The sequence below is a fragment of the Lactuca serriola genome, chromosome 2, assembly GCF_051521515.1.
Source record: "Lactuca serriola cultivar US96UC23 chromosome 2, Lser_US96UC23_V15, whole genome shotgun sequence".
Classification (NCBI taxonomy): domain Eukaryota; kingdom Viridiplantae; phylum Streptophyta; class Magnoliopsida; order Asterales; family Asteraceae; genus Lactuca; species Lactuca serriola.
In genome coordinates, this window is record NC_136409.1 from 169,873,811 (window position 1) to 169,886,042 (window position 12,232).

The window sequence follows — 12,232 nt, forward strand, 5'->3', positions numbered from 1 at the left end:
GGCCTACCCTGTCAGGCATATCTAGGTGCCCGACCTACCCTCCAGTGTATCTCAACCGGTTATGGGGACTATTTCACCCTCTACCACTACCACATAATAACATAACATAACATAAACATACTTTCTAGCATAGCTGGGTACTAGGCCATCCCTTGGGCCCTATTGACCAGTAGCCGAAGACTTTTCCCCCTTATTACTACTATCACATAACGTCATATCATGCTAGCACCTAAAATATAAAAGATAATAGCAAACCTAGATAATTATCACAAAGACAATCATCTATCAAGCAACTCCTGATGATGGGCCGGCATTGTGGCCTTAGACCCATTCCTACTGGAAGGTAACTCACATCGATGTAGTGTAGTATCTGCACAGTCCTTGGCATGGAAATCAACTCGTCTCTACTCCTCAATCCCTACACAACGACCTTTCTCGATTACTATTACATACTCATAACCCTTACAAGAGTCAACCCACAACCAAGTCAAAGTCAAGGTCAAACCCTGGTCAAAGTCAACTTCTAATTGACTAGACTCGCCGAGTTGGTCCACCAACTCGTCGAGTCCCCTCGTCTCCTTACTGCCATAATCTCGTCCTTACTCGTCAAGTCTAGCAAGAGCTCGACGAGTTCACCTTCAACCACACCTTTTGACTATCTTCAACTAACTCGTCGAGTTCGCTCTTGAACTCTCCGAGTTCATCTTCATCCGAATGAATGAGTCTAGCCTCTGACTCGCCGAGTTCTCCATGAACTCGTTGAGTCTGTCTTCAAGAGGTTGGGACATTGCCTTGGACTCGCCGAGTCTGTTCATACACACGCCGAGTCCTATGATTTCCAGGTCCAAAACAAACCCCTAGCAGGCTAAGTGTTCCTACCACTCAACCAAAACCATTTCTAGAAGACGTTTTTGGGGGGAAAAGCGACCAGACTCGCCGAGTCACCCAAGTGACTCGTCGAGTCCTTCTTTGTCCAAAACTATACATTCAATTATTATGGGTCTTAATGCATCAAAACTATAGATCTAGCCTCCTAGGGTCCTTTTTTCACGTAAAGTTACAAACTTGACGTCCATGCATGGGGCTTTTGGCTCAAAAATCCATAAAAAAGGGTTTATATGATGCATGGGTCTCCCATGGCCATAAAGTTGGCACCTTTATGCCATGGGAACCCTCAATGGTTCCAGATCTGAAGTCCTTATCCTAAAATCGTGGTTGCATCCAAGAATGGCTTCCAAAAACCCTAAATTATTACTCCAAAAGAGTATTTAATGAAAGGGGAAGCAAGGTCTGGACTTTTTACCTCTAGTAAAAAGGAAATGAAGCAAAACCTCTAGATCTCCTTGCTCATTCTGAAATCCCAAGCTCCTTCTTCTCCTCTTCAACCTTCTATCTTGCACAAAATGGCACAAAGAACTCAAAATCACTCAAAAACGGCTAGGGTTTCATGGGGATGGTCTGGGGGGTGTTGGAGGCTGCCAAGGGAACCACTTAAGGTGTTTAAATAGGGTGCAAACCCTAAATATTAGGGGTTTGTCTAGACAGCTCCTACTCGTCGAGTTGGTCTCCCGACTCGTCGAGTAGGTCACTTAAAATCCGCGCGAAAAGTCGACTCGACTCGCCGAGTCTCAGGGTAAAATGCAATAATACTTGGAATTGATTACGTACCAGGATCCGGGTGTTACAAATCCCCCCCACTATTTTAGACTTCGTCCTCGAGGTCTGCTACTGGATTCGGAAAAAGCTCGGGTAGTGTTCTCTCATCTCGTCCTCTGGCTCCCAGGTCCATTTCGAGCCCTTGCGGTGCTGCCATTGCACCTTCACTAGCGCCACCCTCTTGTTCCTCAGATCCTTCGACTTCCTGTCGATGATAGCTATTGGCCGCTTTATGTAGTTCAGACTGTCATCCACCTGAATATCCTCCAAAGGCAGCACTGCTGAATCGTCTACCAGACACTTCCGCAACTGGGAGACGTGAAAAGTACTGTAAATCTGGCTGAGTTCGGCTGGTAGGTCCAGCCTGTATGCTACCTTGCCCACCCGGGCTACAATCCTGAAAGGTCCAATGTACCTGGGGCCCAATTTGCCCCGCTTCCTGAACCGAATGACGCCTTTCCAAGGCGACACGTTCAGGAGCACCATATCCCCGACCTGGAACTCCAAGGCGACGCCTTTCCAATGTACCGGGGGGGGGGGGGGGGGGTCTTTTTTGGTGTGTGTTTTGTCTTTTCGTGTTTAATGGTTCTTACAAGGTTTTATATATATATATATATATATATATATATATATATATATATATATATATATATATATATATATATATATATATATATATATATATATATATATATATATATATATATATATTGAAGTTATAATCTTTATTTGAAAAACATTTCAAATGGTTGAAGGTCTTCTTCTCATTGATGGTTTTAAATGTTCATTGGTGAAATTGTATTGTGGGTGTATTGTTAATTGGTGTTGATTATCTTTGTGGGTTTAATATTACTTGATCGATATTCAATAATCAGGTGTTGCTTATGCCGATGTTCTATAGCTCGATGCTATTTTTGTTTGTTGCTCATAAGTTCGTTGATGTTTTTACTAATTCATTGTTGTAAAGTTAAATTTGTTTGGATTCGGTTTCAAGAGTTTGTCTTGCAACAAGTTCGAATTTTGTTGTACATACTATGGGTTGTTGATATAGTTGGATACTTAATTAGCCTCTTGGTTATGCAAAGGTTCGATTATAATCCGTTGCCTTTTTTTTTTTTTTTTTTTTGTTTTATATGGATCGAATCACATATTCCAATATATTCATTTGTTCGTTGATGATGCTCTTCAAGTGCTCTTGTGGTTACTGTTGTGTGGGTCTCCGATATTCGATGTTATTACAGGTCGTGACACCTCTAAATTGTATACTATCGGTCTTAACTTCCTAAAGTCTTAATGTCTTGGCATTGATGCGTTCATCCTGATCTTAATTCTCACTAGAGGGCTTTAGCTGTGGGTGTGTTTCGTGGTGCTCTTCCAATTCTAGTGTTTTGCTATAGTAAAAGAGAGTTTATTATACTATAAACCACAAAACCTTCTATGTTTATTTAAGCCAATGACATCGATATTATGGTCACAATTTGGTTGCCCACACAGTTTGACCTCTTTTATTAGTAAACAAGTTCATTAGATGTTCATAGAAACAAACATTTCTTCCTACGTACTTTTTATCCATCCTCACATTCCCCTTCATTCGATTCCACGACCGTTGCTGCCACCTTCCCCCTCCCCCACTCTTCCTCTCTCAGCCGCCTCATCCGCCTCTCTCTGCCTCCTTTGCATTTCTTCCTCTTCCCTTCTAGCTACTTCTCCTTCTCTTTCTTTCTCATCATGCCTCCATCCTCCTCCACCTCCTCCCTCCCTTTCCCTACCAGCTTCTTCTTCCTCAGCACACGACGTGCATTCATAGATGGCGTATTCTCTTTGAGCAGACAAAAGTTGATCAATTGTCGTGTTCCTGACATTAAAAGACTTGGTCAACACTTTTTTACCCAGCTTCCTGAGAATCGACGATTTTCCAGCTAGATATTGAGGATGATTTTTCTTTGATGTAATCGTGAACACAATGAAAACAAAGGAGTCGTTATTGAAGGATATTTGAGCCATCGGATGATATCTTGGCACTACAAACACATCACCTTCTGCAACTCTAAACTTTGAGTTCTTGCATAATGTTTGCTTCTCAATGGTAGGACAAACCACTGTAATCATTCCTTCTCCATGCAACACAACAGCTACCTCATCGCCATTTGGGTTCCAATGAGGTCCCATCATCACTCCCTTTAATTTGGAACAATAAAACACATAAAAAACATCATTTAGATTATAAAACCTTTCAACATTCTGAAAGAAACAAGTTTCCAACAACTGACCTTGGTGAGATTCACCATTACAACACCGAAATCAGTATCTTTCAACACATCCAATTGTTTTCTTGTCACAGTTGTACTCCATCCATAGCGATTTTCAACATCACGATCTGCCTTAAGAATATTGTATGCTTTCTTATCGTTTTCGACTTCGAAGAATCCATCATTCTTGGATCCAATGAAAGCTCTGATAGCTCGAGAACCAACTTCCCACATGGATGTATTCGTTTCAGGTTGTCCTTGCACAATCAAAGATTGCTTCCCTTCTCTTAGCTCTTCTATCACTTCCTCCGACACCTGAAAAAGTTTAATGGCTTAATTTTGCTCTTAAACATAAGAGTGAGTGAGTGATCAGTGAGTTTACACTTAGGGATGACTGAAGGACTTTGTCATCAAACCCTAGCAGTAGATCTTGAACACTGGCGTAAGTTTTGGCGAATTGTCCGTTCTGCATTATGATGTGTAAATATGATCAGTCAATGTCTGATTACGAAACTAATAAAACAAAGATAAATTCAAGAGATTCAGAGTATATATATGCTTCTGTGTGTTTATATATATATAAGTTGATGCTCATACTTGTAGTTGGTCATCTGAAGCTGAAAAAATGGCGTAAATTTCAAGTTTCTGGGGGTCTTGGTAGTGTATGTCGTTTTGCAAGTAAAAAACAGTTTGGGGAGTCAGTCTGTAGATGTCTCCCTTCTGCAACTTTACTGTTCGGAGCTTATCGTCATCTTCCTCGACATTCATCCAGTTCAGAGTTCCACTGCCTGATCATATAACAAAGTACTCTTTATTAATTCAAATAGATACATGTTACTAAATACAGAAAGTTATTTTAGTAAGATTTTAGTTTCGGTTTTATTTATTTTTGTATTATCAGTACTACAAGTTATATTCTTTGACCAAGTGTTGTTTAAAATTATTTAAAAAAAATATTAAATAAAAAATAAAAAATTACATCAATTATGTAGTAAACTGGGTCGTTTGTTTTAAAAACTATATATATTATCTCATTTGTACATTTTTTAAAAAAAAAAATTCGTGTTTAGTAAGAATATTTTTAGAACTTTTAGCTTTTAAAAAAAATTGTTTAAAAATTACGAGCTTAAAATTTTATTTTAGGTAAATAAGTTTATAACTTAAAAAGTACTTAAAATTGCTGTTGATTTTTTTTATAAGTTTGTAGGTTTTAGTTTATCTTATACTAAACATAATTTCATATAAAAGTACTTAAAATTGCTGTTGATTTTTTTTTTATAAGTTTGTAGGTTTTAGTTTATCTTATACTAAAGATAATTTCATATATAATTATTCAATTTTCTATTTTAATAAAAGGCCATTCTAACTTTTGGCTGGAATTTTAAATAAACTGTAATTCTTTTTCTTAAAAGATTAAACGGTTAACTTCTTTTTTTAAACAGCGAAACTAATAAATTTAAATATTCACTAAACCTTAAAGTCTTACACTATTATATAATATTGTTTTATGATTTTATTTTATTTTATTTTTTCTTTTTTGAGTCGGAGAGTTCAAAATTTAAAGTCGTGTCTATAAACACTTGTATATCAATGATCAATCTTCAAAAAGTCACACACAATTGTGGATTTGAGATATATAAAGTGGTCTGGAAATCGAGTTTAGGAACGCATATATATTATACCTGAATTAACATAGAAAACCATTTGTGAATAAAGATGAACAGGAAGGAATAGAGAGTTAGCGTCCATGGTAATAAAATGGAGGTGGTAGCAACCATTTTCACCATCACTAATCTTAACGCCTGAGACTTCACCAAACTCCGACGACTCTAAAGGCCACCTCTCTTCTTTCCTCACCGTAGGTCCGTCACTCACCGGCACAGTACCGCCGTGACCACCACCGGCTAAACCTGTTGCTGCAATTGCATGCGGGAAGTGGGGAATGAAAGGTACTAGAAAGTATGCAAAGATTACAAGACGAAGTGAAAAAGAATTGTCCCTCATTTTCGTAAATCTTTTTTCTTGAAAGTGTGCGTGGGGTTATAATTGATAAAGGCGTTAAATAGAGGGATCAGTGTCGTGTGACGTGGCATTGGGTGTTGGACACGTCAATGGGAGGTGGTGCGAAACGGGTGCACCCTCGATTCATAGTGTTGGTCGTATTCGGGTTTTACATGCAGTGGTTACTCGTTATAGGCATTTTCCAGCGTCTTTCTCTTTTTGGAATGAATCGTTTGAAATCATATGGAATTTTTTTTTTTTTTTTTTTTTTTTTTTTTTTTTTTTTTATATGTTTTTACTCTTAAATTTATAATTTTTTGTTTACACTTTTACCCTATGTATTTTTTTTCTTCATATTATACGTATTCAAGCAGAAAAATCATATAAATATGTATATTAAAAAAAATATACTTAGGGTAATGGGTAAAAGTGTAAAATAAATTATAAACTTAAGGATAAAAACGCAAAAAAATAGTAAACTTAAGGTTTTTTTGCGAATTTAATATAATGTTAATCTGAAAAACATGTTATCACCGGTAAAAGGGTAAAACCGAACATTTTTTCGAAAATGTTTGGGTAAAAGTGGACATAAATTTCAACTTTGGGCAAAACCGACAAAACCTTCAAAATTTGATGGTTTTTATGACATTAACCCTATAAAATATTCTGCAAAAAAAACAAAAAAAAACAAACGAATATTTAAGAAGTGTTAACTGATTTCTTCATAGTATGGATACGCAAAATGACAATTATTTTTCTCGTAATTGAATACAATAAATTTTATGTAAATTTGTTTAACCCGTCAACATAAAATATAACAAATGTACCAAATTCTCATGCGCCAACAATCGCACTTTTAAAAAGGGAAATGTAATTTTGAATCAAACAAATTAAAATAAACTTTATAATGCTCAGATCAAAACACTGTACAAAAATATTATTTAATTAATAAACATAATAAAAAATCAAAGTAAACCTTAAAAATACAAGGGCTGGTTAGTGGTTACTTTTGGTTAAGGAGGTATGGGTTGTCAGTCGATCTTTACAGGCCCGGCCCAAATGCCTCGGCGAGATGGGCTAAAGCCCAGGGCAGCAAATTTAAAGGGGCATCAGTTTAGTCCAGTAAACAGTAGTATACATTTGGCCCAAAAATAATGAGCTCGATAGCCAGCCTAGGGATTTCTTCTGCCTCCAGCGGTGTAAAGATGAAAAGAATTCAAACGATGACATCTGTGACTTGTGACTGGCTGATTGCGAATCGATGCCTAGAATAACGAACAATGTAGAAGATCGAGGAGTCTGAAAGAACATCTCTAAATCGACTGAATCCGTATATCACTATATCTAAATTGGTTTTCTATTTATGATTTCTCCTATTCTCTCATTTTTGATATTCAATTTGGCGATTTGTGTCAGTTGTAGTTGTAGTTGGAATTAAGATTGTTAATTGCCGATTTCTGGTTCGGAATTCTGATTCTCATTTTCTACTATTTTTTTTTATCACAGTTTTGATTCAATGATTCCCTATTTGTTTGAGTTCGAGTTCAAATTTGGAGTCTCGGAGTTCGAAAGCTTCAGTTAAGAGGTATTTAATTATTTTATGTTCGAAAGGTGCATCTTTGATTTGATATTTATTTGTTTGATTACAACAGTTTGCTTGAAACGGTATAATTTTTTTTTTTTTGGTTTGCTTCAGGAGGAGTTGTAGAGTAGGAGGAGTTGCATAGTAGGAGTTCGAATTATGTATCTTTGATTTCTAATTTATTATATCATCGAATATGGAAATTGATGTTGAAGTTTGATCATAGTTGTTTCTTTTCTGGTAGTTCCAAGTTAATTTATGTTGTCTGCCAATATGAAGTTTGAAATTGTTTATGTATCTTCAATTCTTTACAAATTTGTCAAGTTAATTTTGGTTTTTTCTGCAAATTTCATGTCTTCTAAAAGAGTCTTTGTAACCCTTCCAGAAACATTGTTTTGTCAATAAATTTATCAAAATGTGAAATTAATAGTCATTTAGAAAATAACCTTATATTTTAATAGAAATATACCTTTTAGTTATTTGATGATGCAAATAAGATTATTTACCATTTCGTTCGTTGATGAATTGATGTTGTTATGTTGTGCATCCTTCTTTTATTCCTAACTTTTGATGTTTATTTGATGTTAATCGATTTGTTTCCTTGTTGTATCTTATATTGTTCTCTTGAAAATGCAACAGCTTGCCAAGGAAGATGCTCAAAGGATGACATAAGAGCCCTTCATCATCTATAGTTACTAGTTTGAAAAAGTTTTTGTTTAGAAACATTTGTTCTTAAGTGGCTATTTATTTTAAATTCCTGAAGGCAAAATACATGTTCTTGGTTACGCACAGTTGATTCAATTTGATTGTGTTACCATCATATATTAAACAAGTAGATAGTGTTTAATTGATCATATTGTTGATTAAATATAGTTACCTTTAACGGTAAAATCATCATGATATGTACATATATTATGTTAAAAATAGTTCGTTATACATATGAGACTTCATTCACACTCATTTTGTGAGAGTTGGATTCTGTAAATTTTTGTTTATAAATGTCTTAAACACTTTTGTTTATATTCTGTTTATATATGTGTCGGGTAGTTGGGTTTGTCTTACGAAGCAGACATGTTCCATATGGGCATTATTTTATTATCTCGCCCTGGGTAGGGAAAACCAACGGACCGGCCCTGGATCTTTACTCTTTGTATTGTGGCTTTGTGCATCTCCATGAAAGACAAAAAAGGACTTCAATTTGAATTTAAGGATTCATATTTTAAAAGATGCAACAATAATTAATATAATCAACTTTAATTTTAAATGTCACCACTAAAAAAATAATTGAATAGCTTAAATTACGGAGGATTCATTAATAAGGACACCGTCCATCCAAAAGCCTAACATTCATTGGTGAATGTCATTTTTAGTAAAATTGTCCAAGACATAGAAGTTTACTCACATGCCGATTAGGCAGAAAATAATTTTTAGTGTCTAAGGGTCCCACATGGTCAGAATTTTCTTATGACTATTCCTATTGACGGTTTTGGCCAACATATGTCGCCATTGGAGTATTGTGTCATCCCCAAGTATCGCCTTATGATCCCTTTATTTCCGGCTGACGAGACTTGCCCAGTTTGTAACAAGGCATGCTTGGACTCCTTTGGGGAGCATGCAGTTCATTTTAAAGAGCTCACAGGTTTCAAGTACCGACATGATCTAGTTAAGGATGTTCTTTTGGACATATTTAGGCGTGCTGAGGTTTTTGCCAAGAAAGAGGCACATGTGAACTTTCTGACTGATCCATTGGAAGGATGATCAACACTTAGATCAACTGATGTTTTAGTATTTGGATAGGCTGGAGGAAAGCATGCATGCGTCGATCTAACAAGGGTTTTCCCTCTTGTGGGCTTGTGGAGTGGGGTTTTCACTGTAGGGCAAACTGTTTTAAAAGTTACATCAAGCAAAAGTGGCAAAACATGAGAAAGCGTGCATGTAAAATCAACACACATTTATACCTTTTGCATTTGATACTTTAGTTTCCTTGTGCCAGAAGTTGTGGAGCTATTCAATAGAGTTCAACGGGTCATGCATAGTAATGTTATGACCCCAAGATCTATAGATGTTGTTTTTTAAAAGAATTAGGTTTGCCATCCAAAAGTGGTTGCGGCATAGCTTGTTGCTCGTTTACCCGCTACGTCTATGTAAAATTTTGTTCTTTATTTAACTTATATAAAAATTAAAAGTTGAAGACAATTACCATGGAAGCATGGAACATGCTTAAGAATTTATAAGGAAAGAATGTTATTGTATCAAAATAAATTTGGTCATTTAACCAATTTAGTGACTAAAGTTCTTTTTTTTTACAAAATTTTGTCTTTAAAGTAAGAAATTATATGTCAATTACACCATTATACATCGGACAATGGGAACAACTAGTTCCATTCCTGATGCGACATTTAAATAAATTAGACAAAAAGGTTTTGAAAGTCGCATAAGTAATCCACCTCACATTAATTAAAGTAAAGAAGTTACTCTCATTTTTGTTCCCTTCTCAGTGACCAGGAACGAAACAAAAAAATCTAGGGTGTAATCTTGTTTCTCTGATCGAACAGCCAAGCATCCAACAATGTCAAGTGGAGCTAACTTCCAAGGTGTTTTTCTCTAAAATCCTTTCTCATATAATCATGGTATCAAATTCACATTCATTAATCATGATTGTGCTAAAATGACATACTTTGATTGTATCACCTTTCTCGAACGTTTCATGAAAAAGAGTATAAATAAGTTATTCTAGTGAAAGGCTAGATAAGCCCCTTTTATTCGGGATTACTCTTATTGCAAATGATGGAGACTATGTTGGTTTCATTTTTATGCTTATGGAACTGATGGTATAATTCCCACCTATGTGGACTATGTTGGTGTAGGAATAGAGGATTGGTATGGTCCTGAGATAGAAGAAGATAGTGAGGATTCATGTATTCATAATGGGGAATATGAAAAGGAAATTGATAACCTTAGAGACGAGGAGTTACACTTTAATGAGAATATAGTTGTTGGATCTATATGCCGAAGAATCATTATGGAGTGATATTGCTAATAATATATGATCCTATAGGGTCACACCTTTATCAAGTTGACATATTTGTATATTTATTATTAATATGATTATTAACAAATAATATCGATTCTTGTATTTTAATTAGGGTATAATTATTGTTTTGTAAAAATAATAATTATAAGAGAGTATCACAAGTTTATTATTTCATATGGTATGAATTAATAAGTCATGCACAACATTTTGGACTAGTTGGATTCTTTTGTCTTTTACCTAAAAAGAAAATTTATATTTCATAAACGTGGAGTTTATAAAAAATAAAGAATCTTACTTTTTAAAATGCATAATGATGGTATGGGAGGTTGCTTTTCAACCTTCAACATTTTGTCTCCCATGCTTCTAAAGGCTACCATTACTTTAGATTATTTTAATGGTTATGCCTTACTTTTCATGGGCTATATAAGAGATGCATGAGACTTGCATTTTTGAAAGAGTGAAACTCTTCTTCCTCCTCTCTTTTCTTTGTAGAACCATAGGTTCTTCTTCTCTTCTTCCTCTCTCTCTCTCTCTCTCTCTCTCTCTCTCTCTCTCTTTTTGTAACACCTGGTTCCTGGTACGTATTTAAATTCAAGTAATTTCATGTTTTGCACTTCGACTCGGCGAGTTGGAGGTCCAACTCGTTAGGTAGACTCGACTTTTGCATGGGAGGATAAGTGACCTACTCGACGTGTCGGGAGACCGACTCGACGAGTAGGTCTGTCTGGATAAAACCCTAATATTTAGGGTTTGTACCCTATTTAAACAACTTATCTTGTCTCGACCCAGCCTCCATCGTCCCTCCCAACTCAGAGAAACCCTAAATCGAAACCCTAACCTTGTTGAGTGTTCTTGAGCTATTTTTGTGTGCTTGTGGTGATTGTGAAGCTTGAGAAATAAGAAGGAGCTTGGAAGTTCGAGTGGAAGCTAGTAGATCTAGAGGTTGTACCCCATTCCTGCTCACTTGAGGTATAAAGCTGAAACCTTGACCATCTATCTCTTAGATCTCTAGTTAGGGTTCATATTTACCCTTTTCTAAGCCTTAGAGGTGCCATACTCGGAATTTTGTGGTTCATTGAGGGTATAGCTTTAGATCTGGATCCATTGGGGGTTGTTATGGCATAAAGCTGCCAACTTTATTGCCATAAGCACCTCATGCATCTTGTAGACATCATTCTAGAGCCATTTGGGCCAAATACCTCATGCATGGACGTCAAGATTGGAACTTTATGTATAATATGGACCCTAGGAGGTCAGATCTATGGTTTGGATGCTTTAAGACCGACTAAAATTGATAGTATAGTTTTAGACAAAGAGGGACTCGGCGATTCGGGTCGCAGTTTCCCCCAAACATCTTCTGGAAATGGTATTGGGTTGAGTTGAAGGAAAACTCGGCCTTTTGGGGTTTGTTATGGACTTAGAGATCAAAGGACTCGACGAGTTCAAGGAGGAACTCAGCGAGTTCAAGGCAATATCCCAACCACATGATGATGGACTTGACGAGTTCAAGGAGAACTCGGCGAGTCATAGACTAAACACCTTCATACGGATGAAGATGAACTCGATGAGTACAAGGATGAACTCGACGAGTTAGTTGAAGAAGGTCCCGATGTTTTATTGAAGGAGAACTCGTCGAGATCTTGCTATACTCGATGAGTAGGGACGAGGTTGTAATAGTTTGTGGATGTGGGGACTCGATGAGTTGGTGGA

General features: G+C 36.3%; 1 protein-coding gene across 1 annotated transcript; it reads right to left on the reverse strand.

Moving 5' to 3' along the window:
- Positions 1-3,101: 3,101 nt before the first annotated feature.
- Positions 3,102-5,945, reverse strand: LOC145087375 (vicilin-like seed storage protein At4g36700). Its single transcript, XM_079025324.1, has 5 exons — positions 5,588-5,945; positions 4,503-4,693; positions 4,288-4,371; positions 3,927-4,220; positions 3,102-3,834 (listed from the first exon to the last, which is right to left on the reverse strand). Exons 1-5 carry the CDS (start codon positions 5,907-5,909, stop codon positions 3,244-3,246), a joined length of 1,482 nt encoding a protein of 493 aa, XP_078881450.1. The 5' UTR covers positions 5,910-5,945; the 3' UTR covers positions 3,102-3,243.
- Between the last annotated feature and the right edge of the window lie 6,287 nt (positions 5,946-12,232).